General features: G+C 29.5%; 2 protein-coding genes across 5 annotated transcripts; both read left to right on the top strand.

The window, feature by feature from the left end:
- Nucleotides 1-602: 602 nt before the first annotated feature.
- On the top strand, nt 603-7,594 carry mrpl-37 (Large ribosomal subunit protein mL37). The gene is made up of 8 exons (NM_064449.4): nt 603-840; nt 898-1,086; nt 1,159-1,286; nt 1,342-1,419; nt 1,922-2,080; nt 3,700-3,964; nt 6,201-6,324; nt 7,330-7,594. The coding sequence occupies exons 1-8, from the start codon at nt 610-612 to the stop codon at nt 7,452-7,454; spliced, it is 1,299 nt and encodes a 432-aa protein (NP_496850.3). The 5' UTR covers nt 603-609; the 3' UTR covers nt 7,455-7,594.
- Nucleotides 7,595-7,699: 105 nt separating this feature from the next.
- Y48E1B.3 lies at nt 7,700-27,932 on the top strand (the record flags this gene model as incomplete). Of its 4 annotated transcripts, NM_001267469.4 has the most annotated exons (8): nt 7,700-7,753; nt 7,808-7,919; nt 10,884-11,307; nt 12,701-12,764; nt 12,826-13,017; nt 14,466-15,272; nt 17,670-18,124; nt 20,185-20,545. In NM_001267469.4, 6 exons carry the CDS (start codon nt 11,132-11,134, stop codon nt 20,417-20,419), a joined length of 1,929 nt encoding a protein of 642 aa, NP_001254398.2. The 4 variants fall into 4 exon arrangements, with proteins under 4 accessions (NP_001254398.2, NP_001254397.1, NP_001367207.1 ...); NM_001267468.4 differs by lacking the exons at nt 12,701-12,764; nt 12,826-13,017; nt 14,466-15,272; nt 17,670-18,124; nt 20,185-20,545 and adding exons at nt 22,272-22,449; nt 25,096-25,586; nt 27,606-27,932 and having other exon boundaries at nt 10,884-11,005; NM_001381645.1 differs by lacking the exons at nt 7,700-7,753; nt 7,808-7,919; nt 10,884-11,307; nt 12,701-12,764; nt 12,826-13,017 and having other exon boundaries at nt 14,535-15,272; nt 20,185-20,419.
- Nucleotides 27,933-27,988: the final 56 nt, after the last annotated feature.

The following is a 27,988-nucleotide window of genomic DNA, read 5'->3' as shown; positions in this document are numbered from 1 at the left end:
GGGTGGTGGTGACCTGTGAACATGATGATTCAATTTTTTTTTCGTGTTGTGATATTTCTTTATTTTTTTACCGTTTTTCCCGATTTTAGGCCAAATTTCGAAATTTTTCAGTCAGTTTTATCGATTTTTTGCAAAATTTTACTTAAAATCGTCATATTTAAGCAGAAAATCGCGAAAAATTGGCTAAAAATGCTCCAATTCCTTGAAAATATATAAAAATAAAAATAATTAAAAACAAAATTTCGCCTCGAGACCTCTACCGTATCACTTAAAGGGACATTTCTTAATTTTTCTATAGGGGTCTCACCACGAAAAGCTATTTTTTTGATTTTTGCTTACTAAATCTTTCAAAAATAATAAAATAACATGATTAAAAATTGCGTTAAAGATTGTTCCGCAAATTGAAAACTAAATTTGACTAGAAAATCACTTTTTAATGGAGAAAAATCAATAAAATCCAACCTCAAAGGTACATGCTTAAATTTTTCAGCTAGGTCCCGCCACGACGTACCATTTCTCTTTCGATTTTTATTTTAAATCAATTTTTTTTCGAATTTCCACGCAATTTCTCCGTAAAAAACGTGTAAAAGTCGATAAATTTCTTTGCAGATGGTGTTTCGCAAATACCGCGCCGTCAAACAATGGGGAAAAATGGACACTCGAATCTTCAAAGAGATCTATAATTCGAGAAATAAGCGAAAAATGCCGGCTTTCGAGGTGCCTGACGCGGTTAAGGCGCTCGGTGTGCCAGTTTTTGAGCCAAATGAGATTTTTCAACTTTCAAATCGCAAAAATCTGGTGGAACAGGCGGCGAAAGAGCACATGGAAAATGAGCTGAAAGTGAGAAAAAAGCCGAAAAATAAACAAATTAATTAATTAATTTTGAAAAAATTTCAGTTCACAGAACCACCACAGCAACATCCTCTTCAAAAGAGCCACCCGGCGTATATCTTCGAAGCCGCCGAGCCAATGAGCGACGGAATTGCTCAGGCGGCGGTGCTAACCCGGAGCGTCGTGGCAACCGGCGGCCTGCCAGATACAATTCTCCTAAATTCGGCAGCAAAACTGGAGATCGACGAGGAAATGGTTGGTTTTTAGCGGCGGGAAAATCGCCTTATTTCGTGTGGAAAAAATGCTAAAAAATGCGGTTTTTTTCAGGTAAAAGACGCGATTCTTCACGGAGAACGATACAATCCGAGTCTGGAAAAGTTGCCGGCCCGTTTCGATCCGGTAATGTTCTGGATTCGTCATCCACGCCTTCACGGAACGCCGGTTATTAAGAAAAAGTAGGAAAAAAGCGAAAAAAACGCGGAAAAATCACTGAATTTCGATGATTTTCAGCAATATAATCCTGAATAATCTCCTACGACACGTGGTGCTGGGCGGTCTGAGAACTCAGGCATTAAAACAGAATTTTCAGTGAGTTTTATAGCTGAAAAAGCTGTAAAAATTGGCAAAATCGATGGAAAAGCCGCAAAAATCGGGAAAAATTGAAAAAAATCCCGAAAAAAATTTATTTTTCTCGAATTTTCCTGTCAATTTTTCCTAAATTACCGATTAAAAATTAAAAATTGAAAATTCTCAGTTTTTCTGCCAAAAAATATGCTAAAATTTGAAAAAATTCAATTTTCAGAGCATTTTTTCGGAATTCTAAGCGTTTTTCATGGAAAAATCTCGATTTTTCAGCAGTTTTCAAGTTTTCCTATCGAAATTTCCGTAAAAAATCCAAAAAAATCTGATTTTTTACTGTAAAACATGGATTTTTTCCAGATTTTCAACGAAAATTCTTCAAAAAAATTCAAATTTTCTGTGGAAAATTCAGAAAAATCTGATTTTTAGCGATTTTCGACTGTATTTTTTAAAATTTTAACGAAAAATTGGAAAAAATTTTTTTTTTGAGTAAACTAAAAAATTTTTGCAGAGTAAACCGTGATTCTCCACTGTCCGTCTACGTCTCCGGCGGTCAATATTTCTCAAAAAATGCGCTTGTGCTCCGTGCTCAGCCCCATCTTACAGTACAATCTGCAGATTCCACAGTTACAATGCCTTGGGCTGGACCAATTGATGTTAAAGCTGTTTGGTATAAGAATGTCCTGAAAAATTAGAAATTTGTGCTAAAAAATCGAATTTTTCACCAAAAATCCCATTAAAATGCACTTTTTTAGCACTTTTTCCGAAGAAAAATCGACTTAAAGTGCCTATAAATTGAAAAAAAAATAGGAAAAAAATAGCATATTTTCCACAAAATCTTGAAATTTCTACTGCAAAATTGCTAAAAATCAGAATTTTTTATTGCAAAACTTGTGAAAAATGCGAAAAATCTGAATGAAAAGTATGCATTTTAACATGTTTTTCCTCAAAAATCCCAGAGAAAATTGTGAAAATTCACCTTTTTTTTGGGATTTCTCTAAAAATTTAATCCAAATTTTGAAAAATTTGCTTCAAAAATCGAATTTAAGCCAAAAATCAAATTTTTTGTGACAATTTGTGACACAAAATCTGGAAAGCGTCTAAAATTTTGAAAAAATGGTTTAAAAAAATGAAAAGAATCGTTTTTTTTTTGGGTTATTACACATTCGTGGAAATTTTTAGGGAAAAAATTTTCATGAATGTGCAATAACCAAAAAATGTGGAGTTTTTGCAATTTTTCAAGCTATTTTCGGGGAAAAAAAAACTATATTTTCACGAATGTATAATAAAAAAAAATTCTGGTGGATTTTTCCCCGAAAATAGCTTGAAAAATCGGAAAACCCCCATTTTTTGTCATTACACATTCGTAGAAATTTTATCCCCAAAATTTCCACGAATGTGTAATAACAAAAAAATACGGGGTTTTTGCAATTTTTCAAGCTATTTTCGGGGAAAAAAACTATATTTTCACGAATGTATAATAATAAAAAATTCTGGTGGGTTTTTCCCCGAAAATAGCTTGAAAAATCAGAAAACCCCCATTTTTTGTTATTACACATTCGTAGAAAGTTTATCCCCAAAATTTCCACGAATGTGTGATAACAAAAATGTGGATTTTTCCACTTTTTAAAGCTATTTCCGGAGAAAAAGCCATCAGAATTTCGTTATTACACATTAGTGGAAATATTTATGGAGAAAATTTATACGAATGGATAATAACAGAAAATGGATGTTTTTTTGCAATTTTCAAGCTATTTCCAGGGAAAAAAAACCATATTTCCAAGCGGCCCAAAAAAATGAAAAAAAATCGTTTTTTTTTTGTTATTTCACATTCGTGGAAATTTTTAGGAAGGAATAACAAAAAATGGCTTTTACTCAAAAAAAAACTGAAAATTTCCCCATTTTTTCTATTAGAAATTCATTTTAAAAAACTTTAAAGCCATCAGAATTTTGTTATTTTTCCCCCAAAATTCCACGAATGTATAATTTTTTTAAAAAAAGTGGATTTTCCACTTTTTCAAGCTATTTCCGGGGAAAAAGCCATCAGAATTTTGTTATTACACATTCGTGGAATTTTGTTGAAGGAAAAAAAATGTAAAAACAAATCGACTATAAAATGATGACTATAAAATATTTTACGAATTTTTTATAATCCGAAAATAGCGAAAAAGTGCCAAAAAAAATAAAGTTCCAAATTTCCAGGCGAATTTTTACTAAAATGTTCAGTTTTTCGAGTTTTTCCTACCAAAATTCCTCAATTTTCCACCAAAAATTGTCCAAAATTTTCAGCGCGGAGCCCCTTCCCGACATTTATCCAATTTCTCCGGTAATTGATTTTTCGATGGATACAATTTACAATGATGATGTACTGCTCACCCGACGGAGCCAACAACAAAAAACTCATATTCATTCAATTCTCTGGTCACGTGAACAGGATCAGAAATATCCGTGGACCAGCGAACAGAATATGGCTAATGCGATTCTTACAACCTACGCAGCTGCTGTGGCTGAAGCTACACGGAATGGAGCAACAACAGAGCTCGAGAAACCATTGGTATGGGAGTGTGGAAATTACGGAGAAAAATGGCGAAAAATGTCTGAAAATTTGCAAAAATTTCAAAAAATTTTAGCTAAATCGAGAAATTTTTGATTTTTTTGGCTTCAAAATGTCAAATTTGAAAAAAATTCGATTTTTCCGTTGTTTTTTCAACAAAATTCCACAAAATTCATTTTTTTTCATTTTTCAACACAAAAAAATCTGAGAAAATTTGAAAAAACCTAAAACATTCCAGATTTTTCGATTTTTTCCGAAAAAAAATTGAAAAAAACCTCAAGAAAAACCGGTGGAAATTCGGAGAAAATTATTTTTTGCACATTTTGAGCTGAAAAAGTGTTTTTTTTTGTTGAGAAAATTTCAGAAAAATCGAAAAAAATTGAAAGCGAAAATGTTTCGAATTTTCTGAATTTTTTTCGAGAAACCATTGGTACTGAGGTGGAAATTTGGAAAAAATGAAGGAAAATTGACGAAAAATGGGCAAAAATTATCAAGAAAAATGCAAAAATTTGATTAAATTTGAGCTAAATCGAGAAATTTTTCGATTTTCATCTGTTTTTTTCTGGGAAAAATTGAAAAATTAAAATTGAAACGCGAACATTTTCCCATATTCTGAGCTTTTTCCGAAAAAAAAACCCCCCGGAAATTTAAAATTTTTCAGTTTTTTCCGTTGATTTTACAAAAGAAAAAAAGTTAAAAATCCGGAAAAACACGAAAATTCCGAATTTTTCATTTTTTCCGTGGGTTTTCCAAAAAAAAAAAATAGAAAATAATCCCGGAAATTTCAGATTTTTTCGGTTTTTCCAAAAAAAAAATTGAATTCTTCAATTTTTCAGTGTTTTTTTTACGAAAAAAATCGAAAAATAAGGAAAATTTCAGATTTTTCGGTGTTTTCCGGAAAAAAATCTGCATTTTTTCTATTTTTGCGAGTTTTTTTTTTCGGCAAGAAAACCCGAAAACCACGAAAATTTCAGTTTTTCCGATGTTTTGCTGTAAAAAAATAGAAAAAAAAACCCGAAAATTTCAGATTTTTCGGTGTTTTCCGGAAAAAAACTGAATTTTCCAATTTTTCCGTTGTTTTTTCCCTACAAAAATTGAAAAAAAAACACGAAAATTTCAGTTTTTCCGAGATTTTACGAACAAAAATCGAAAAAAAATTGGAAAAAAGAATTTTTATTAATTTTTTCCTAAATTTTCCAACCATTGGTATGGGGAGTGGAAATTAGACGGAGAAAAATGGCGAAAAATGTCTGAAAATTTGCAAAAATTTGAAAAAATTTGAGCTGAAAATCGAGAAATTTTTGATTTTTGGCTTCAAAATGTGAAATTTGAAAAACAAAATTCGATTTTTCCGTTGTTTTTTCAACAAAATTCGACAAAAATTCATTTTTTTTTCATTTTTCAACAAAAAAATCTGAGAAAATATGAAAAAACCTAAAAGATTCCAGATTTTTCAATTTTTTCCGCATAAAAAAATTGAAAAAAACCTAAAGAAACCGGTGGAATTTCGGAGAAAATTGTGTGAAAAAATGTACATTTTGAGCTGAAAAAGGTGTTTTTTTTGTTGAGAAAATTTCAGAAAAATCGAAAAAAATTAAAAATTGAAAGCGAAAATGTTTCGAATTTTCTCCTGAATTTTTTCGAAACTAAAAACAGATAAAAACCCGGAAAACTCTGAAATTTTTTAATTTTCACGATGTTTCCGAGTTTTTCATCAAAAAATCGAAATAAAACCAGAAAAAACAAGAAAATTTCTAATTTTCAGCGTTTTTCCGTAAATTTTCCGAAAAAAAAAACCGGAAAACACAAAAATTTTAGATTTTTCGGTGTGTTTTCCGAAAAAAAAAACAGAATTGCTCATCAATTTTTCCGTTGTTTTTTCCCTACAAAATTCGGGGAAAAAAAACGAAAATTTTGAAAATTTCAGTTTTTTACGAAAAAAAAAATCCGGAAAAAAATACGGATTTTTTTTGTTTGTTTTGCTGTAAAAAAATAGAATAAAAGACTCAGAAACCCCGGAAATTTCAGATTTTCCGGTGTTTTTCAATTTTTCAATTTTTACGAAAAAAAAAATTGAAAAAAAAAACACGAAAATTTCAGATTTATTAAAAAATGTTTTTATTAAAATTAAATTTTATTTTAATTTAATAAAAACCCACACATTTCTGACAAAACTTGAATTTTAAAATTTCTCAAAAAATTACTGGGTTTTTCCCAAAAATTTCCTAATTTTTAGCTTGTCCGTGGAGTACAATTGGTGAACGGACGTCTTGATTTGGTTGCCATGCAGCTTAACACACTGAAACCAACATCAGAAGCTGGAAATAATGACGAAAAGAATATTGTGTGGATCGAGAAGGGTTGGTTTTTACAAAAAAAAACAAAAAGGGAAAAAATCCCATAAAATCCAATTTTTTGTTATTACACATCCGTGGAAATTTTCTCCCAAAAAATTCCACGAATGTGTAATAACTAAAATTTTTTTCAATTTTTAAAGTTTAAATTTAAAATTGAAAAAAAAAGCTCTGAATTTCTTCATATTTTTCTCCGGATCAGAAAAATGACCAAAAAATGTTCCAAAAAATTCAATTTTTACCCTGAATTTCCTCTAAAAAACCCCGATATTTTCCCCTAAAATTCCCCTAAAAAATTAATTTTTCTCCCCAAAATTCCCTCTAAAAACCCCAATTTTTACCCTAAAATTCCCCCAAAAAATCCAATTTTTTCCTTAAAAATCCCTCTAAAAATCCAGTTTTTCCCTTAAAATATTCCTTTTAAAAAACCCAATTTTTTACCTTAAAATTCCCCCAAAAAACCCTAATTTTTACCCTAAAATTCCCCTAAAAAACCCATTTTTTTCCCCAAAATTCCCTCTAAAAACCCCAATTTTTACCCTAAAATTCCCATAAAAAATCCAATTTTTCGCTCAATTTCCCCTGAAAATACCCATTTTTCACATAAAATTCCCTCAAAATTCCCCCCTGTAAACCCCCAAATTTTTACCTTAAAATTCCCCTAAAAATCTCCAAAAAACTCAATTTTTACCCTAAAATTCCCCTAAAAAACACCAATTTTTCCCCTAAAATTCCCTATAAAAAATACAATTTTTACTTTAAAATTCCCCTGAAAATACCCATTTTTCACATAAAATTCCCCCAAAAAACACCAATTTTTTACCTAAAATTCCCTATAAAAAACCCAATTTTTACCCTGAATTTCCTCTAAAAAACCCCGATATTTTCCCCTAAAATTCCCCTAAAAATCCATTTTTCTCCCCAAAATTCCCTCTAAAAACCCCAATTTTTACCCTAAAATTCCCCTAAAAACCCCAATTTTTTCCCAAAAACACCAATTTTCTCTTGCAGGTCTCCGTCTCTACAAGCCAACGCCCTACTATGAGCAAATGGACACTGTGGAGAAGCTCGATATGACCGTTTTTCACAAATTTGTCGCCTTGATGCTCGGATTTGGAGCACCACATGCTCATTGACACGGGCTCTAAATCCTTTTTTTTTCAAAGAAATTTTGATTTTTTTTTCAATTTTTTAATAGGTAGCTACTGTTTTTCATTGTTTTTTTGGTTGTTTTTTTCTCGGATTTTTTTTTGAAATTGTATTGATTTTTTAATGATTTTTTGTGATTTTTTCCTCGAAATTATTGGTTTTTAGCCAATTTTCTACCTAATTTTCCAGTTTTTCCCAGCTTTTCCCCCCGAAAAATGCCCAAAATTTTCAGCCTAAATGTGCGATATCAGCACGGAAGATCAATTGCTAGAATTTGCACGAAAAGGTTTTTTTTTGGATTTTTAAGCTTTTGGCCCCCGTTGAATTTCCGTATTTTCAGCCGCCGAATCAGGAGATCAGACACAGACTTTTGAATTTAAGAAGCACATTGGTTTTTTGATTCGACACTTGAACGTATTCCCACAGCCGTATAATACGTTGGAGACTAGTCGGTGAGGAGATTAGAAAAAAATTGAAGAAAATTGATAAAATTCCAGTTAAAATTCCAGAAATTTGAAAAAATTGCGAAATTTTTATGGAAAAATTCAAAAATTAGAAAATATTGATTTTTCATTTTTTTTTTAAATTAAAAATCCAATTTTAAGCTATTTTTTGGCTGAAAATTTGTGAAATTGTTTTTAAAAAATTCAATTTTATTGAGAAAAAAACCGTATAAAGTCAATTTTTACATATAAAAATCGATTGGAATATGGAAAATTAAAAAAAAACGTGTAATAACAAAAAAACTATTTCGGAAAATTCACAAAATCTATAAAAAATTTGCGAAATTTTGATGGAAAAATTCAAAAATTAGAAAATATTGATTTTTCAGTTTTTTTAAAATTAAAAATCCAATTTTTTTCGATTTTTTCTTGTTAAAAAGTTTAAGAAAACAGCTTTTAAAAAATCGATTGGAATATAGAAAATTTAGAAAAAAAGCTATTTCGGAAAATTCACAAAATCTATAAAAAAGTTCAAAAAATCAGAAAATATTGATTTTTGAACTTTTGAATTTTTTAAGACTAAAAATCCAATTTTTACGCGCTATAGAATTGTTGAAACCTACTAAAAAATTAACCTAAAATTCGAAAAATACTTCTAAAAATTGGATTCTCCGGATTTTTCACAAAATTAATTTAAAATTACAATTTTTTCAAAGCTAAAAACTGGCAATTTTTCGCCCAATTTTTAAAAAGTTTGAATTAAAATTTAAAAAAAAATTCCCCGCAGATGGAAAAATTCAAAAAATTAGAAAATATTAATTTTTTAATTCTTTTTTAAGTTAAAATTTCAATTTTTAAGATATATTTTGGCTGGAAATTTGTGAAATTGTGGCAAAAAATTCAATTTTCTTGAGAAAAAAAACCGATTGAAATTTAAACACACATTAGAAAAAAAAATGATTTCTGAAATTTCGGAAATTCAAAACATTTGGAATTATTGATTTTTCAGTTCTTTATAGTTAAAAGTCGAATTTTTAAGCAAAAAATTGTAAAAACCTTCAAATTTTTGGCTAATTTTTCAACTTTTAATATCAAAAAATATTAATCTCGTTAACGAAAAATCATTTTTTACGTATAAAAAACTGTTTGGAATTTGAAAAATTGCGGAAAAATAATTATTTCTGAAATTTGAATTTTTTTTGTTGAAAAAATTGTCTGCTATTGTTAAAAAATTAGAAAATCTACTAATTTTTCAATTTTTTAGAGTTGAAAATTAAATTTTTCAAAAAATTTCAAAAATTGGGAAAATTTGCTAATAAAATAGTAAAATTAGCGCTCTGAAAATTCCAAAAAAAAAAAATTAATTTAAAATTACAATTTTCGTAGAAATTCAAAGTTTATTCCAAAAAAAAAACACAATAGTTCAGAATTGTACGTTTTTTTTTTAATTTTGACTGAATAAAATCCTAAAAAAAATTATTTTCTCCAACTTTTCTAATCTAAAATTATCAAATTTTCAGGAAATCACTATTTTAATTGAAAAATTCCATTTTTTTTTCTAAAATTATCTTTAAAAAATTGGAAAAAAAAATTTTTCACCAATTTCCTCTGATTTTAATTTAAAAAATTTCAAAAAATTCTATGAAAATGACCCTAAACTACTCTGAAAAATTCGAAAATGTTTTTTTTTTTTTCATATTTTTCACAAAATTAATTTAAAATTACAAATTTCAAGCTAAAAATGCTCGATTGACTCCCAGTTTTCTCAAAAAAGTTTCACAAAAACTCCGATATTTTCCCCTAAAATTCCCCCAAAAAACACCAATTTTTCCCCTAAATTAAAAAAAATTGCGAAATTTTGATGGAAAAATTCAAAAATTAGAAAATATTGATTTTTCAGTTTTTTTAAATTAAACATCCAATTTTAAGCTATATATATTTTTTAAATTCAATTTTATTGAGAAAAAAACCGTATAAAGTCAATTTTTACATATAAAAATCGATTGGAATATGGAAAATTTAGAAAAAAAAAATTTAATTAGGAAAATTTGAAAAAAAATGCGAAATTTTGATGGAAAAATGGAAAAAAATTAGAAAATATTGATTTTCCAATTTTTTAAAATTAAAAATCCAATTTTTTTCGATTTTTTCTTGTTAAAAAGTTTAAAGAGAACAGCTTTTAAAAAATTAAAATTCAAAAAATTGAGAAAAAGTTTTTTTTTTTCAAATAAAATTGTGAAATTAGTTCTAAAAATTTAGAAAAATGTCGAAAGATACCTCTAAAAATTCAATTCTCTGGGATTTAAAAAAAAAAAATTGGAAATTCCCATCTTTTTTTTTAACTCCCAGAAAAAACTAGAAAATTGTCAAAATTTTGAAAATAACCGTTCAAAATTGGCAGAAAATGGCTTGAAAAATTGCAAAAACCTTATTACACATTCGTGGAAATTTTTCCACGAATGTGTAATAACACAATTCTGATGGTTTTTTTTTGTTGAAAAATTGCTTAAAAATTATTACACATTCGTGGAAATTTTTATTAGGGAGAATTTTTTCACGAATGTGTAATAACACAGTTCTGAAGGCTTTTTCTCCAGAAATAGTTTGAAAAATCGAAAAAAAAAACAATTTTCAAAAAATGCGATTTTTTTTTCTTCAATTTTTCAAACTATTTTAAAAAATTAGTTGAAAAAACTAGAAAAGTTGAAATTTTGAGATTTTTGAGCTAAAAATGCTCAATTTTCTCCCAAAATGTCTCAAAATTAAACTGAAATTCCCGGATTTTTCACAAAATTAATTTAAAATTACAATTTTCAAGCTAAAAATGGGCAATTTTCTTCCGAGAAAATTCTAGAAAAATGCCAAAAAACAGCTTTAAACAATTGAAATTTTGAGATTTTTCAAGCTAAAAATGCTCAATTTTCTCCCAAAATTTCTCAAAAATTTCACAAAAAAAATTCAAATTTTTTCCAGAAACACAATCTTCCTATTCGCAATCTCTTCACTGGATTTGCTCGGCGAGCTCGACAATCTCCTGACTCCGGAACGCCGTCAGGCGTATATCGATTGGATTTACGGACTTCAGTTTACAAACGGTACCCCACCCACGCAAAATTTCTAGGAGTTGAACGCATTTTTCTTGTTAAAAATCTTTTTTTCCCCTTTTTCCCGATTTTTTTCCCATTTTTTTTTCACAAATTTCCATAATTTCCCGTTCAAAAATGTCTTCCCACCACCACGCCGCCCCCGCACTCTATTGTGAACCCGTTTCCCGTGACTTTGGACAGCATACTTTTGGCCAACGAGGCTTTGGAGGCCTACTCGAGGACTGGACGACGCCTAGGCCCGATGGAAAGACCCGATGGATTCCACAGTATAATTTGCAGAATTTTTGGAGGTAATCGGACTGAAAAATTGGAGAAATCTGCAATTTTTATACCTAAAAATGAAAATTTTGGGCCTATTTTATGCTGAAAAATTGAATTTTTGGGCAAAAAAAAACGTGAAAACAGTACTTTTTGTACGAAGTAAAACGGAAAAATTATCTAAATTTTTGAAAATTAAAAATTTATACCAAAAAATTGGAAAATTGTGTGCATTTGCACAAATTTTAAAGTTTTTCGGCAAAAAATATTCTAAAATTCGGAAAAATAGGATTTTCAAGAGGAAATTGATTTAAAAATTTTAAAACTACAGAAAAATCTGCTGAAAAATAAAGAAAAACTAGAAAATTGGAAATTTCTACTATTTTTTTTTTGAAATTTCTCGAAATAACTAGAAAACTGTCAAAATTTTGAAAAAATTGCATAGAAACTTGTGTGAATTCTGCAGAAAAATTCATCAGAAAAATGGCGAAAAATTGTTTTTTATTGTTATTACACATTCATGGAAATATTCAAGGAGAATTTTTCCACGAATGTGTAATAAGAAAATTTGTACTGGGTTTTTTCAATTCAGAAATGGCTATAACATTGAAAAAAAACCCACTTTTTGCTATTACACAATCGTGGAAAATTTTGTCCCTAAAATTTCAACGAATGTGTAATAAGAAAATGTTTACTGGTTTATTTGCCGGAAATAGCTTGAAAAATCGAAAACCCCAGTTATAAATTTTCAAGCTATTTCCACGGAAATTTCCATCTCAAAATTGTGTTATTATACATTCGTGGAAATTTTCTTCAAAAAAAAAATCCACGAATGTGTAATAGCGAAAAAAAACAAGAATTCACATTTTCATTCAATTTATAACGATTTTAAACCATTTTTTGAATGGAAATTTTGGAAATTTTCAAAAAACAAACACTTTTTTTGTTGTTATTACACATTCGTGGAAAAATTAAATTTCCAATTTCGTATAATTTCGAGAATAATAGCTCGAAAAAACTCGAATTTTCCACGAAAGCACTCCAACTTCTCGAAAATTCCATTGAATTTTTCCACGAATGTGTAATAAAAAATTTTTACTGTTTATTTCTCCAGAAATAGCTTTAAAAATTTAAAAAAAACCCCCCCACTTTTTTGTAATTACACATTCGTCGAATTTTTTAAAGGGGAAAATTTTTCAATTTCCACGAATGTGTAATAACAAAATTTAAATAGCTTTTTCCAGAAACAGCTTAGAAATTGTCAAAAAAAAACAACACTTTTTTTTGTTATTACACATTCGCGGAATTTTGAATTAAAAAAAGTTTACGAACGTGTAATAACACAATTCTAACGATTTTCTCCAGAAATAGATAGAAATAGCTTATAAAAAACTCGAATTTTCCAACGAATTCCCTAAATTTCAGACGAAAAATTCCGCCACTCCAGTGTGGGCTCATTGAGCCGCTAATTCCGCCGAGGCTGAGAAGTGTGAGTTTTTTTTTTTTTAATTTTTATTACATAATCCCACCACAAAAATTTTCAATTTCAGCCCGACGATTTCAGCCGCCTGCCCGGCCATTTTTCGTATCGAACCACCAACGATTATGAGCTCTACAATCGAAATTTGCTCGCCACGCGATTTTTTGAAAATTCGGGCGGCGAAAATGGAGGAGGGATTTTGAAGATTTGGACAGTTAATGAACGGTCAAAAAGGAAGATGTTGGAGTGCTTTTCTGTTGAAGTACGGGATTTTGGAGTGGAAAATTCGCGAAAAAATTGAGAAATTGCCGAAAATTTGGAATTTTCACAAAATTTCATTCAAAATTGGAAAATTCAAGCTTAAACAATAGAAATCTTTTTTGCTATTACACAATCGTGGAAAATTTTGTCCCTAAAATTTCAACGAATGTGTAATAAGAAAATGTTTACTGGTTTATTTGCCGGAAATAGCTTGAAAAATCGAAAAACCCCCCATTTTTTGTTGTTACACATTCGTGGTACTTTTATTGTGGAGAACGGATGTGTAATAAGAAAATTTTAGGAAAGTTTTTGTTCTGAAAGTTTCCACGAACGTGTAATAACAAAAGCATACTTTTTTTGAGTTTTTTCTTAGAAAAATTATCAATATTTTCTGGAAAAATACACCAGAACACACAAAAAATCTTTTAAAAAAGTTGAAAGCCAATAAGTGGGCGGAGCTTGAAAATGCTCGATTTAAGCTAAGAAATTTCAAATTGTAGGACATTTTTCAATTTTTATCTTGAAAAATTCACCAGAAATCGCAAAATATTTTTATTTTATTTTTTGAAAACCTGAATTTTGAAAAAAAAAAACGCCCTTGAAAAAGCCAATAAGTGGGCGGAGCCTAAAATTTGGATTTTATTATGAAAAAAAAAATGATTAAAACGAAAAAATCGCCATGTTCCCGAAAAAAAATTGGAAATTTTTAATTAAAATTCCACAGAAATCACTGAAAAAGTGTTTCAAAACTGTTATTTTCACCTAAATTTAAAAGAAAAAAGTCGTTGAAAGAGCCAATAAATGGGCGGGGCCTAATCGGAAATTTCGAAGCTCCGAATTTTTAAATTTCAGAAAAATTTACCCCGTTTTTAATCAGAAATTCTCTAAAAAATTACCAAAATTTTCAATTTTTCCCTTTAAAAAAATTATTTAAAAAATCAGATTTTGCCAATAAATGGGCGGAGCCTAAAAGCTCTAATTTTTCCAGTGAAAATTGAAAAATTCACCAGAAATCGTTTTAAAAGTTAATGCCTTGAAAATCTGAATTTTGAAGAAAAAATGTTATAAATGGGCGGAGCCTATAATAAATATAATTATAGGCTCCGCCCATTTCTTGGCTCTTAAATTTTTTTCTTTAAAAAAAATCGCAAAAATCAAATTTTCCGAAAAATTGAACATTTTTAATCAGAAATTCACTAAAAATTACCAAATTTTTCAATTTTTCCCCATAAGAAATCCCAAAGAAAAAAAAACGCCCTTGAAAGAGCCAATAAGTGGGCGGAGCCTAATCGGGAATTTCGAAGCTCCGAATTTTCTGAAAAATCATGAAACTTGTCACGACAACCGCCGGAAATTTTTTGAAATTTTTCAATCAAAAATTCGCTAAAAAGTACCTAATTTTAGCCTGAAAAAAGCCTAAAAAAGCCTAAAAATCCCAAAAATTTCCAGATTTCTCCACTCGGACTGCCCATCACCGCCTCCTCCTCGCTACAGCCGATATATGAGAAAAAGCTAAAAATGCTCCCACCACTGAAAAACGACACAGCTGCTCCAAAAGCCAAGGAGCCACTTCTCGAGCTCCGCACCTCCTCGTGGAGCTCCCCATTGCACACTGGGCTTTTTCTACGGAGCCCGACGCTTCTGCAATTGATGAATTTTCGTGAAGAAGAAGCCTCCTCCGAGGAGGATCCCGTGATCTACGAAAAACACATTCCGATCTTCAATTTCGCGGTGAAAAGCTTCACGGAATCGGAGCTCCTCGAGCAAACCCTAGCCGTTGTGGATTTTGGAGGTCGTGTATGGATTTGCGGGGGCGGGGGCGGCTTCAGCTCCAAGCCAATGAAGCTCCGAGCAAATGAGCAAGAGATCTACCAGTTGGCGGCATTTTGTGATCATCCGAAGCTCATAGCGGTGGCTGGACACTTTCACGTGGAAATCGTCGATATGAGAAGCCCGGCGGCGGCGGCCTCCTCGAGAGCCTGCGCGGAGCTCTGGAGAAGCCCACTTTTTGAGAGCCGAGGCCGTGAAGAGGCGATGTATTTGCAGGCTGTTCCGCCGGTTTCTGCACAAATTCGGCATGTTTCTAGGCTTCAAGGCACGGCGAACGCCTATTGTGTGATGACTGATCGGACGCTTCACCTCATTGATGATCGATTTCCGGGCCGGCCTGTTCTCGGCCTGAAACATGCGTTTTCGAGTGGAACTCATCGGATGGTGGTGTCGAATCCGGTTGGGGATGAAGCCGCTGGTGGAAATGTACGGGTTTTTGGCCTAAAATAGCAGGAAAATTTGGGGGTTTTTTCCATGAAAATCGGATTTTTTGGTGTTTTTTTTGTAGAGAAAAATCTCAGAAATTGAAGAAAAAACCAAGAAAACTTCCAATTTCGAGCGGAAAAATCGAAAAATTTGGAAAAAACTGAAATGTTTTTCGATTTTTTCATTGAAAACCCAGAAAATTCTCAGAAAATAATCGAAAAATTGAAAAAAAATCCCGATTTTTGTTAGAAAACTGAAAAAAAGTTTTGAAAAAAGCTGAAAAATCCGATTTTTTCGGTTTTTGTTTCTAAAAACTATAGATTTGCCGTTTTTTTTTAAATCGAAAAACCAAATTTCTTGAAATCGTTTTTTTTTGTTATTACACATTCGTGAAATTTCAGAAAATTTCACGAATGTGTAATAACACAGTTCTTCTGGCTCTTTCTCCGGGAATATCTTGAAAAACGGCAAAAACCCATTTATTTTTGTTATTACACATTCGTAAAAATTGGCTACTTGAAAAATTTTCACGAATGTGTAATAACACAATCCTGATGGCTTTTTCTCCGGAAATAGCTTAAAAATTGCAAAAATGCACTAATTTTTGTTATTACACATTCGTGAAATTCTTAAGTAGAACATTTCCACATATGTGTAATAACGCAATTGTGCTGGTTATATTTTTTTTTGGAAATAGCTTAAAAATTGCAAAAAAAAACTTTCACTTTTTGTTATTACACATTCGTGGAAATTTTCTCCCTAAAATTTCTACGATTTTGTAATATCAAAAATACCTTCTTTTTTTTTGTAAATTTTCGAGCTATTTCCACAGAAATTTCCATCATAATTGTGTTATTATACATTCGTGGAAATTTTCTTCAAAAAAAAATTCCACGCATGTGTAATAACACAATTCTAATGATTTTCTCCGGAAATAGCTCAAAAATTGCCAGAAATTTTCTTTGTTATTACACATTAGGAAATTTTTATGTAGAACATTTCCACAAATGTGTAATAACAAAGCTGACATTTTTTTTCTCCGGAAAGAGCTGTAAAGGAGGACTAATGGTTCTGAACGTATAGACCCAAAATGAGCTCAAATGAACGAATTTCGTAATAAAACTGCTCAAAAAATTTTAAATTTTCAAAAACTTTTTATGGCGGTTCAAAGTTTTTAAAAAATTACACTGTTTTTGGCTAAAATCACGAATTTTTCCCATTTTTCCGTGTCACATCTGTTCGAAGTTAGCTTTTTTTGAAAATATCGTCCTTTATTACATATATTGATAGTTTATCTCATTTAATTTCGCCGATTAAAGTATATTTAAAGCCGATAGGTACCCAAAAATCATCGAAATTGGTTACCTATCGGCTTTAAATGTACGTTAATCGACGAAATTAAATGAGATTAATTGCTAATATATAATAAAGGACGATATTTTCAAAAAAAGCTAACTTCGAACAGATGTGACACGGAAAAATGGGAAAAATTCGTGATTTTAGCCAAAAACAGTGTAATTTTTCCAAAATTTTGAACCGCCATAAAAAATTTTTGAAAATTTAAAACTTTTTGAGCAGTTTCATTACGAAATTCGTTCATTTGAGCTCATTTTGGGTCTATACGTTCAAAATCGTCCGAACCGTTAGTCCTCCTTTAAAAAACTCGAAAAATTAAACATTTTATATGATTTTTTTAAAAATTTTCCTGTAAAAACCGATTAAAATTACCATTCTTCAAGTGTAATCAATCTTCTGTCAAGATCAGCTTCAAGTCACTTAGTTTTGTTATTACACATTCGCTAAAAACAATTTTTTAATAGAAAATTTTCACGAATGTGTAATAACACAATTCTACTGGCTGTTTTCTCCGGAAATAGCTTGAAAAACGGCAAAAAAACACTTATCCTTGTTATTACACATTCGTGGAATTTTTCTACCTAAAAAATTTCCACGAATTTGTAATAACAAAATTCTAATGATTTTTTATCCGGAAATAGCTTGAAGACTGCAACAAAAAACGATCGTTTTCGTTATTACACATTCGTGGAATTTTTTCAGGTAGAAAAAGAAAAAAAAAAAAAATTTTCAGGTTGCCGTTTTTCAAGCTATTTCCGGACAAAAGGCCATCAGAATTGCTTTATTACACATTCGCGGAAAATTTCTGCGTAAAAATTTCCACGAATGTGTAATAACAAAAAAAACATTTTTTTTTATTAAATTAACAAACTATTAGCAAATCTATATATTTTTAGGAACAAAGACCGAAAAAATCGGAATTTTCAGTTTTTTCAAAATTTTTTTGAGAAAAATCAATTGGAAAAACTCGAAAATTTGAACATTTTATTTGATTTTTTAAAAATATTTCTCTGTAAAAACCAATTTCAATAAATTTTACAGGTGTACTCAATCTTCTGTCAAGACCAGCTTCAAGTGCTCAATTCATCAATTTCAATGACAAAACTCTATGCTCATCCGACAGGCGTCTGGTCTTCAGTCGACGCTTTCCATTCCATCGGAGAGCCCGAAAATTTCAATCAAATCGTCCGCCGCGGCAAATACGCGGAACCCGAGGTCCCGAGTGAGCCCACAAGAGCAATGGATCTCGTGGAGCTCTCTGACTTGAAATGCTCATTGCTAGTCCGACAAACTGATGATGGAGCAATTTGGTGGCAAAAGTTTTCGAATGAGCCGGTGAGGACTGAAAAAGAGCAATTTTCGGAGCAGAAAAAGAGCTTGGAACGGATTATTGAACGGAGAAGCCGTGAGCCGGATTCGTGGAAACGAGAGCCCTGGAGACCGGTTTATTCGGATGGAATGTGTGAAGAAGTTAGGGAGAAGCCGGAGGATTTTAGGTGGAAATTGAGCATTTTTATCGAAAAAAATCGATTTTTCTGGAACAAAAAAACGGGAAAAATTAGTTTTTATCTGAAAAAAAAACCGATTTTCTCTCAAAAAAAACTGAAAAAGCTGGAATTTTTTTTTCGGAAAAACTAGATTTTCTATTTAAAAAAACGGGAAAAATCTGCCATTTTTTTTTGCAAAAATATCGAGTTTCTCGGAAAAATTGATTTTTTATGAGAAAAAAACCGCGAAAAGTGGAATTTTTGTCTGAAAAAATGAATTCAATAAATTTTAATTTTAGAAATAAATCTAAAAATGTGCAAATTTTCGCTAAAACTTAGATTTTTTCTGAAAAAAACTGAAAAATCTGAACATTTTCGCTGAAAATATCAGATTTTTTCTGTAAAAAAACCAAAACCCGGAAAAGGTATGAATTTTATCTGAAAAATTCGATGTTTTTCGAAAAAAAAATCGATTTTTCTGAAAAAAATCTGAACATTTTTCGCTGAAAATCTGAATTTCCTAATTAAAAAAAGTCAAAACTTAGATTTTTTAGCTGAAAAAAAATAGATTTTCCCTAAAACTCGGAAAGAAATATTTCTTTCAGAAAATACCCACAAATTGGAATTTTTCCCTGAAATATTAGGTTTTATTAAAAAAAAAACCCGGAAAAATCTGAAATTTTCTGCACAAAAAATTTGATTTTCTCTGGGAAAAAATTGGAAAAAGCTGGAATTTTTCGAAAAAATCGTTTTTTATGGGAAAAACGGCAAAAAAAAACCGGAAAAATCTGAAATTTTCTGCAAAAAAAAGAAGCTATTTTCTTTGAAAATCTGAAATGTTTCTCTTTGAAAAATGCGCGATTTTTTCTGAAAAAACGGAAAAATTAAAATTTTTCCATGAAAAAATGCGATTTTCAATGAAAAATTCAACTTTCTCTGAAAAAATCATCGATTTTCCCGGGTAATAATGGATTTTTTTCAGAAAGTACCCAAAAATTTGAGTTTATTCCGAGGGAAAACTCGATTTTTTCTTTAAAAAAAAACAGCCGCGAAAACTGGAATTTTCCTCGATTTTATCGGAAAAACCCCGGTTTTCCTGAAAAATTAGATTTTTTTTTCTGAAAAAAGTCGATGATCTCTGTCTGTAAAAACAATTTCGCTGAAAAATTGATTTTTTATTAAAAAAAAAGGCGAAAAGTTAAAATTTTCCCTGAAAAAAATCCATTTTTTCTAAAATAAAAGCGAGAAAACTGAAATTTTTCTCTTAAAACTTGGATTTTCTCTTTAAAAAAAAACTAAATAAAATTGAAATAAAAAAGCAATTTTAGCTGAAAATTTTGATTTACTCTGAACAAAAAAACCATTTTCTCAGAAAACCCCCCGAAAATCTGAATTTTTTGAAAAAAAAATCCAATTTCCGAAAAACTGAAAAACTCGATGTTTTTCTCTGGAAAAAATCGATTTTTGCTGAAAAATTGATTTTCTTTGAAAAAAAAATTAATTTATTCGATTTTTTCTGTAAAAAAACCAAAACCCGGAAAAGGTATGAATTTTATCTGAAAAATTCGATGTTTTTCGAAAAAAAAATCGATTTTTCTGAAAAAAATCTGAACATTTTTCGCTGAAAATCTGAATTTCCTAATTAAAAAAAGTCAAAAATTAGATTTTTTAGCTGAAAAAAAAAATAGATTTTCCCTAAAACTCGGACAGAAATATTTCTTTCAGAAAATATCCAAAAATTGGAATTTTTCCCTGAAATATTAGGTTTTATTAAAAAAAAAAAAATTTTCTCCAATTTCTCTCCGAAAATCGGTCGATAGAAATTCGGTTTTAAATATTTTTTGGCAAATTACATATTTGTTTTCAAAAAAATCGACTGATTTATCTGAAAAAAAAATGATTTTTCCTGAAAAAAAAAATTTCAGAAAAAATTTCAAAATTTCAGGAAATTTCTAGAAACTCAAAAAATATACCGTTTTTGTCAATTTTCGCCATTTTTCTCAGTGAAAACCCGAAAAAAAACCGAAAATATCATCAAATTTCCCTCAAAAACTGATTAAAATTTCCAGAAAAATCGTACCCGTGAGCTGTCCGGACATTGATCGTCGTGTAATTTCCAAATATAATCAATACGCCACAACCCTCTCACAACAGGCCAATCGTTTCCGAATATCATCACATTTAATTAAACAACCGCTTGAAGTTATTCCATTGGACGATATCAATAGTACTCTGTCGAAAATTACATTGGACACGTGGCAAGCCACTGAAAATATGATGAAGGAGAATAGGCAGAAGCAGTAGAATTAGGCTTTTTGAATTTTTTTTTTTTGAAAATTCCCGGAAAAATGACTGAAAAAACAGGAATTTTGGTGGAAAAATTGAGATTTTTGCGTAGTTTTTAGGAAAAAAGTTTCGAAAAACTGACCAAAAAGGTTGTAAAAGTCTGATTTTTAGAAAAAAAAACCGGATAATTTTGAAAAAAAATTCGAAAAAAATCTAGAAAATTTACAAAAAAAGCGAAATTTCGAAAAAAAAAAATTCGGAAAAATCGGAAAATTTAGAAAAGTTCGAAAAAGAATCGGAAAAATCTTAAGAATGTGAAAAAAGCCTGAAAATTTACATAAAATCGGATAAAAAAAATCGAAAAAAAATCTGGAATTTTACTTTTAAAAAATCGGTTAAACTTTCCAAAAAAAATCTATAAAAATTGGAAAAAATCTCAAAAATGCAAAATTTCAACAAAAAAAAATTTCCAATTTATTTCAGCTTTACAACTTTCAGAAAAAAAGGTTTTTAATTTTTTTTTTTTTTTTTTTGGAAAAATCTGCAATTTCTGAAAAACTAGAATTTTGATGGAAATAAATCGAAAAAAAAGTCAAATTTCTTATTTTTTAGGAAAAAAAAACGAAAAACTTCAAAAAAAGTTTTTTTTTTCAAAATTTAATTTCCGTAAATTCAAAAAAAAAATCCACATTTTAAAAGTACGATTTTTTGAAATAAAAAATCTCGAAAAATTTTTTTTTTAAATTTGGAAAAAAATCAACAAAAAAAATTCAAATTAATTTCAGAAAAAAATGCAAAAAAATCTGATTAAATTCAATTTTTTTAAAACTTTTCCCGAATTTTCAGACATTTTATTTTGGAATTTTTCAGTCTAATTATGAAATTTAATGATTTTTCTGAAAAAAAAAATTATAATTTTCACCTTTTCACCTTTTTCACCAATTTTCACCTTTTTAATCTGAAAATTTAGAAAATATATAACATTTGGAAAAAAAATCGAAAAAATCTGAAAAGTTGCAAAAAATCTGCAAAATTTGGATTTTTTTTTTGTTAGTTTTCAGAATTTTTTTCGTTGGAAAATGAAAATGATACGTTAAAATATTCTTAAATTTCTGTAAAAAAAATGTGGTGAAATTTCTAAATTTTTTACAATTTTTGCAAAAATATTTCAGCTTTAAAGCTCATAAATTTACGATTTTCAAAAAAAATTCCTGAAAAATTGAGAAAAAAATTTTTTTTCACAAAATTTCCAATTAATTTCAGTTTTACAAATTTCAGACCTAAATTGCCAAAAAAAAAAGATAAAATTTATTTTTTTTAGGAGTTTTACAAATTTTAGAAAATGCTGAAAAAATTCCGAGAAAAATCGAAAATTGTTTTCCTAAATTTTCACAAAAATTCCAAAAAAATGGTTTTTTTTTCTTGAAGATCACTTAATTCAAATTTAGAAAAAAATCTGAAAATTTGGAAAATTTTCTAAATTTCCACAAAATTCAGATTATCCAATTTTTCAGTGTAAAAATCTGTGAAAATTCAATTTTTCTTCTGCTTGAAAATCACTTAATTTCAAATTTAAACGTAGAAAAAATAACTAGAAAAATTCGAATTTCCCACCACAAAATCCCCCGTTTTCAATCATTTTTCCACCCATTTTCCCGCATTTTTATCCATTTTCCTGTTGATTTTGTTCATTTTTCCTACATTTTTTATCAATTTTATTGTTACATTGTTATTTCACCTCAATTGTTTCAACTATATACATTTTCCAATTTTTTTTTTTGAAAAATGCGTTCAATTCTGCAGAAATTTGGGCTTTTAAAATCCCAGAATTCCTTTTTTTTTCTGAAATTTAATTCAAATTTTTTTGCAGGAAACGTATGCGGATTCCGTGGATCTCACTCGTGCGAGAATAGCGGCTATGATGAAGCGAATTTGGCTCAAACGTACAGTGCACTGCTCTCGTTGGCAATTTTGGGTGATGATTTGAAGAAAGTCGATCGAAAAGCCATTTTGAAGACTGTTAAAACTGCACAGAGGGATAATGGATGGTAGGTTGGAAGAAGCTGAAAAATTGGAATTTAGTTGGTAAAAAACTGGAAAAAGCACAATTTTTGACCTCTCTGGAAATTCGATTTTTTCTGAAAAAAAAAGAAGAAAAATCACTATTTTTGGCTGAAAAAATCAATTTTCTTTGAAAAAAGCTCAGTTTTTGGCTGAAAAAAAAACACATTTTTTTGTAAAAAACTGGAAAAAACGCGTTATTCAGCCGGAAATTCGATTTTTTTTTCTGAAAAAACTGAGAAAGCACAATTTTTGGACGGAAAATCGATTTTGGCTGAAAAAACTAAGCTGGAAATTGAATTTTTTCCAAAATTTCGATAATATCCCTTTTTTTTAGCGAATTTTCCAAAAAAAAAAAATTTTTAATCGATTTTCGCTTTAAAAAAAACTGAAATAATCTGAAATTTTTGTCGGAAAACGACAAAAAATTTGAATTTTTCTGAAAACTTCAAAGAAAGGCGCAAAAACTGTAAAAATTTCAATTTTCTGTGGAAAAACTGAAAAATCTGAAATTTTTAGCTGGAAATTCTATTTTTTCTTAACAAAAAAAAACTGAATAAACGCAATTTTTGGCTTTAAAAAATCAATTTTCCTTGGAAAACCACAATTTTTAGCTGGAAGTTTCGATTTTCATTGAAAAACGGAAAAATTGAAGGTTTTCAACTGAAAAAAATCGATTTTATTTCGGAAAAAAACAAATTCAAAATATTTAGAAAAAAAAGGGAAAAAGTTTAAAAATCTGAAATTTTCAAAAAAAAAATTTTTAATCAAAAAATAAAAACAAAATCCAAAAATTCATAAAAACTCAGAAATTTCGAAAAATTCAATTAATTTGAAAGCAATTCTACAAAATTCCGGAGAAAACTGAAAATTCTAAAACAAAAAAAATCTCAACACTTTGAAAAGCTCACAATCAGAAGAAAAACAATTGAATGAAGTTTTATTCTGAAAATCCAAAAAATAAAAAAAAACGTTTCTAAAAATACCGAAAATCCAAATTTTTTCAAAATTTTCAAAAAGTTTGCTTTTAAAACTCCAAATCTTCACTATTTTGCATCAATATATGCCTAAAAATCGATTTTTTTTCAAACTTTTTGACATAATTTTCAGATTTCCAGAAAAAAAATTTTAAGACCAAAAATCCAATTTATTTCGGTACTCCACCAATGGGGAAATTGCTGTAAAACACGCCTATGTGGTCACAATGACCGAATATCATGATAAAAAAATTCAAAAATTTTTTTCTATTGTATATGATTTTTTGAAAATTGAAAAATCTCAGTTTTCACCTAATTATATTTGAATTTCCGTCAATTGGATTTGTTCGATGGTGCGCGCTTGCATAAATTTTATTAATTCTCGTTATTTGACTGATTTTCTTCATTTTCTATGTTTTTTCCTCGGAAAATAGAAGGAATAAACGAGACAAATGCAAAATGATTCTTAAAAAGTAATTGAAAATGAGTAAAACTGTAAAATATAATAATTTCAGGCTTGTTGCCGTCGGAACTCAAAATATGATCGTTTTACTCATTTTCAATTACTTTTTAACAGGCATTTCGCATTTGTCTTGTTTATTTCTTTCATTTTCCGAGGAAAAAACCTAGAAAATGAAGAAAATCAGTCCAATAATAAGAAGAAATACAATTAATTAATGAAATTAATGCAAGCGCGCTCCATCGAACAAATCCAATTGGCGGAAATTCGAAAATAATTAGGTGAAAACTGTGATTTTTCCAATTTTCAAAAAATCATATAAAATTTAGAAAATTTTTTTGAATTTTTTTATCATGATATTCGGTCATTGTGACCACATAGGCGTGTTTTAAAGCAATTTCCCCACTGAGCGTAGCCCAACTTTAAAGGTGGAGTACCGAAATAAATTGGATTTTTGGTCTTAAAATTTTTTTTTCTGGAAATCTGAAAATTATGTCAAAAAGTTTAAAAAAAAATCGAAAAAAAATCGATTTTTAGGCATCTATTTATGCAAAATAGTGAAGATTTGGAGTTTTAAAAGCAAACTTTTTGAAAATTTTGAAAAAATTTGGATTTTCGGTATTTTTAGAAACTTTTTTATTTATTTTTTGGATTTTCAGAATAAAACTTCATTCAATTTTTTTCTTCTGATTGTGAGCTTTTCAAAGTGTTGAGATTTTTTTTTTAATTAGAATTTTCAGATTTTTTCGATTTTTGGATTAGGCATGTTTTAAAACAATTTCCCCACAGGGTGTAGTTCACCTTTAAGTGGAAAATTCCAAAAAATCTAATTTTTTCAAACTTTTCAAAAAATGTGTTTCTATCTTTTAAAAAAAGCAGGAAATTTATTTCTAAAAATTAAAAAATCCCCACTTTTTTCAAGTTTTTTATATCTGAAAATTAAAAATGAAACACCAAAATTTCTGAAAATTGATTTAAAAAAAACGGTTTTAAATATACTAAAAATCTCAAAAAAAAGTTTTAAAAAAATCTTTCAAAATTATAAAATCGTTGTAAAAATTTTCGAAAAAAAAGAAGTTTTTAATCGAAAAATTCTGAGCATTTCAGAAACTCTAAATATACCAAAAAGTCCATTTTTTTCAAAATTTCTTTTTTTTCCACTAATTTTCGCCCTAAAAATCCCATTATTTTTCCAGTTTCTGGAGTCAAGGCGTCGGCTCGGAATCGGACATGCGATTCGTATTCTGTGCAGTAGCCATCAGCCATATTCTCGACGGAGACAAAGAGCAAACAATCGACTGGACCAAGCTCGCCGGCTTTCTGCGTCAAAGCCTAAACATCGACGGAGGAATCGGCCAGGCTCCGGGAGACGAGAGCCACGGAGGCTCTACATTCTGTGCAATTGCCTCGTTGGCTCTGTCGAACAGGCTTTGGACTGAAGAAGTGCTCACGCGACGGGATATCGATCGGCTTATTCGATGGGCTATTCAAAAACAGGATATCGGATTTCACGGAAGGGCCCATAAGCCTGATGATAGTTGCTATGCATTCTGGATTGGGGCCACGTTGAAAATCCTGAATGCTTATCATTTGGTATCGAAGCAGCATCTTCGAGAATTTCTAATGATTTGTCAGCATCCACATATTGGGGGTTTTTGCAAATATCCAGAGCCCGGGGGCTATTCAGGTACAGACGAAATTCCGGGAAATTTTAGAAGAAACAGCAAAAAAATTCTGAAAATTGCAGAAAAAATCTTTAAAAAATGCAAAAAAACTGAATTTTTTCAGAGCCTAGGTACATTGAACTTCGGCCGAAAAATAGGAAAAATTGCAGAAATTACTCGGAAAAAGTCGTTAAAACTTGTTTTTTTGTATGTTTTGAATGTTTTTTTAGTTATTACACATTCGTAAAATTTTTTAGGGTGAAAAATTACCACGAATGTGTAATACACAAAATTTCTGATGGCTTTTTCAACGGAAATAGCTTGAAACGCGAAAAAATTTGAACATTTCCTAGAAAAACAGCAAAAAACTTTTAAAAAAACTGGAAAAAAAAACTGAAAATTTCAAAGAAAAAATCGAAAAAATTCTAAAAGTTTCAAAAAATACATCTTAAAAAATGCAAAAAAAACCAGACTTTTTTTAAAAGCCTAGGTACATTGATATTTCTGCCGAAAAATAGGAAATTTTAGACTTTACTGGGAAAAAGTCGTTAAAATGTGACTATTTTTTTTTTGGAATTTGTAGAGTTTTTTTTAGTTATGACACATTCGTGGAATATTTTAGAAACAAAGTTTTCCACGAATGTGTAATAACGAAATTCTGATGGTTTTTTCTCAGGAAATGGCTTGAAACATTGAAAAAAACCCCATTTTTTGTTATTACACATTCGCGGAATTTTCTAGGGAGAAAATTTCCACGAATGTGTAATAACGAAATTCTGATGGTTTTTTCTCAGGAAATGGCTTGAAAAATTGCAACCCAAAAAAAAAACGCTTATTTTGTTATTACACATTCGTGAGATATTTTAGAGAAAAAATTCTTACGAATGTGTAATAAGAAAATTCTAATGGCTATTTTCTTCGGAAATAGCTTGAAAAATTGCAAAAAACACGTCTTTTTGTTATTATACATTCGTAAAATTCTGAAGAGAGGAAATTTCCACGAAAGTGTAATAAAAAATTTCTACTATTTTTTTTTCTCCGAAACACGCTTGAAACATTGAAAAAAAACACCCTAATTTTTTGTTATTACACATTCGTGGAGTTTTTGACGGAGAAAATTTCCACGAATGTGTAATAAAAAAATTCTAATGGCTATTTTCTTCGGAAATAGCTTGAAAAATTGCAAAAAAAACTTATTTTTGTTATTACACATTCGTGGAAATTTTTGCGGGAGAAAATTTCCACGAATGTGTTATAACGAAATTCTAATGGCTATTTTCTCCGAAAGAGCTTCAAAATTGCAGAAAAATCAATCATTTTTGTTATTACACATTTGTGGAATTTTTTAGGGAGAAAATTTCCACGAATGTGTAATAACAAAATTCTGATGGCTTTTTCTCCGAAAGAGCTTCAAAATTACAAAAAATGCAATTTTGAGCACCGAAAAGCTTTTAAATTTTAGATTTTCAAATAATTTTTCTTTCGAATTTTCGGAGTATTTTAAATATTTTTCCGTCTTCGGAATTTTTTCCGATGATTCCATAATTTTTACGATTTTTTAAAAAATAATTTAAAATTTCAGAATATGTCAATATTTCTAGAAAAACAAAATCGATTTTTGAAACTTTTTGACTTTTGGGGTCCGCAAAAAGACCGGCTAGTTTTTATTACAAATTCTTTCAAAAAAAAAAAAAAGAAATATTTCACAAAAATTCACAAAACAAGTGTTTTTTGTTTGTTATCACACATTCGTGGAAATTTTCTTCCTAAAAAATTTCACAAACGTGTAATAACAACATTTTTTTGTTGTTGCAATTTTCAAGCTATTCCCGGAGAAAAACCATTAGAATTTTTTTATTACACATTCGTGGAAGTTTTCTCCCTAAACATTTCCACGAATGTGTAATAACAAAAAATGAGTGATTTTTTTGCAATTTTTCCAGCTATTATTTCAGAAGAAAATACTTGTGAAAAATTGCAAGTTTAAAAAATTTCAAAGAAAATGTCAATTCTCAACCCGTAAACAACCACATTTTTTGCAGATATTCTCCACACGTACTTCTCCATCGCCGCACTCTCACTGCTCGGCGAGCCCGCCGTCAATCCAGTTCATCCATCGCTCAACGTGTCGATGCGAGTAGCCGAACGTATTGCCAGACTTCAATTTGATTAATTTTTGCTTAAAAATTCCGTTTTTCTCGATTTTTTAACTTGAAAATCGCATTTTTTACTTTTTTTTCCAGTTTTTCCCGGATTTTTTCATTCAAAATATCCAATTTTCCCCCAAGCTTTCGCCAAAAAAAAATCTTCCAAAACTTGTACCAATCTAAGCTTTTCCCCCCCATAAATTATAAAATTTCTCCCATTTTTTCCAATTTTTTCGAAATTTTTCCAACTGTTCTAGCCAGTTTTACCATACTTCTAC

Source organism: Caenorhabditis elegans, chromosome II (assembly GCF_000002985.6).
Source record: "Caenorhabditis elegans chromosome II".
Taxonomy (NCBI): domain Eukaryota; kingdom Metazoa; phylum Nematoda; class Chromadorea; order Rhabditida; family Rhabditidae; genus Caenorhabditis; species Caenorhabditis elegans.
This window is presented reverse-complemented; position numbering and strand designations above follow the sequence as displayed.

Excerpts from the sequence above, each read along its gene's own strand:
- mrpl-37 (NM_064449.4), top strand. The coding sequence starts at position 610 with ATGGTGTTTCGCAAATACCGCGCCGTCAAACAATGGGGAAAAATGGAC. Across the intron at positions 841-897 it reads ACATGGAAAATGAGCTGAAA|TTCACAGAACCACCACAGCA; the intron begins GTGAGAAAAAAG and ends AAAAAATTTCAG. Across the intron at positions 6,325-7,329 it reads TATTGTGTGGATCGAGAAGG|GTCTCCGTCTCTACAAGCCA; the intron begins GTTGGTTTTTAC and ends TTTCTCTTGCAG.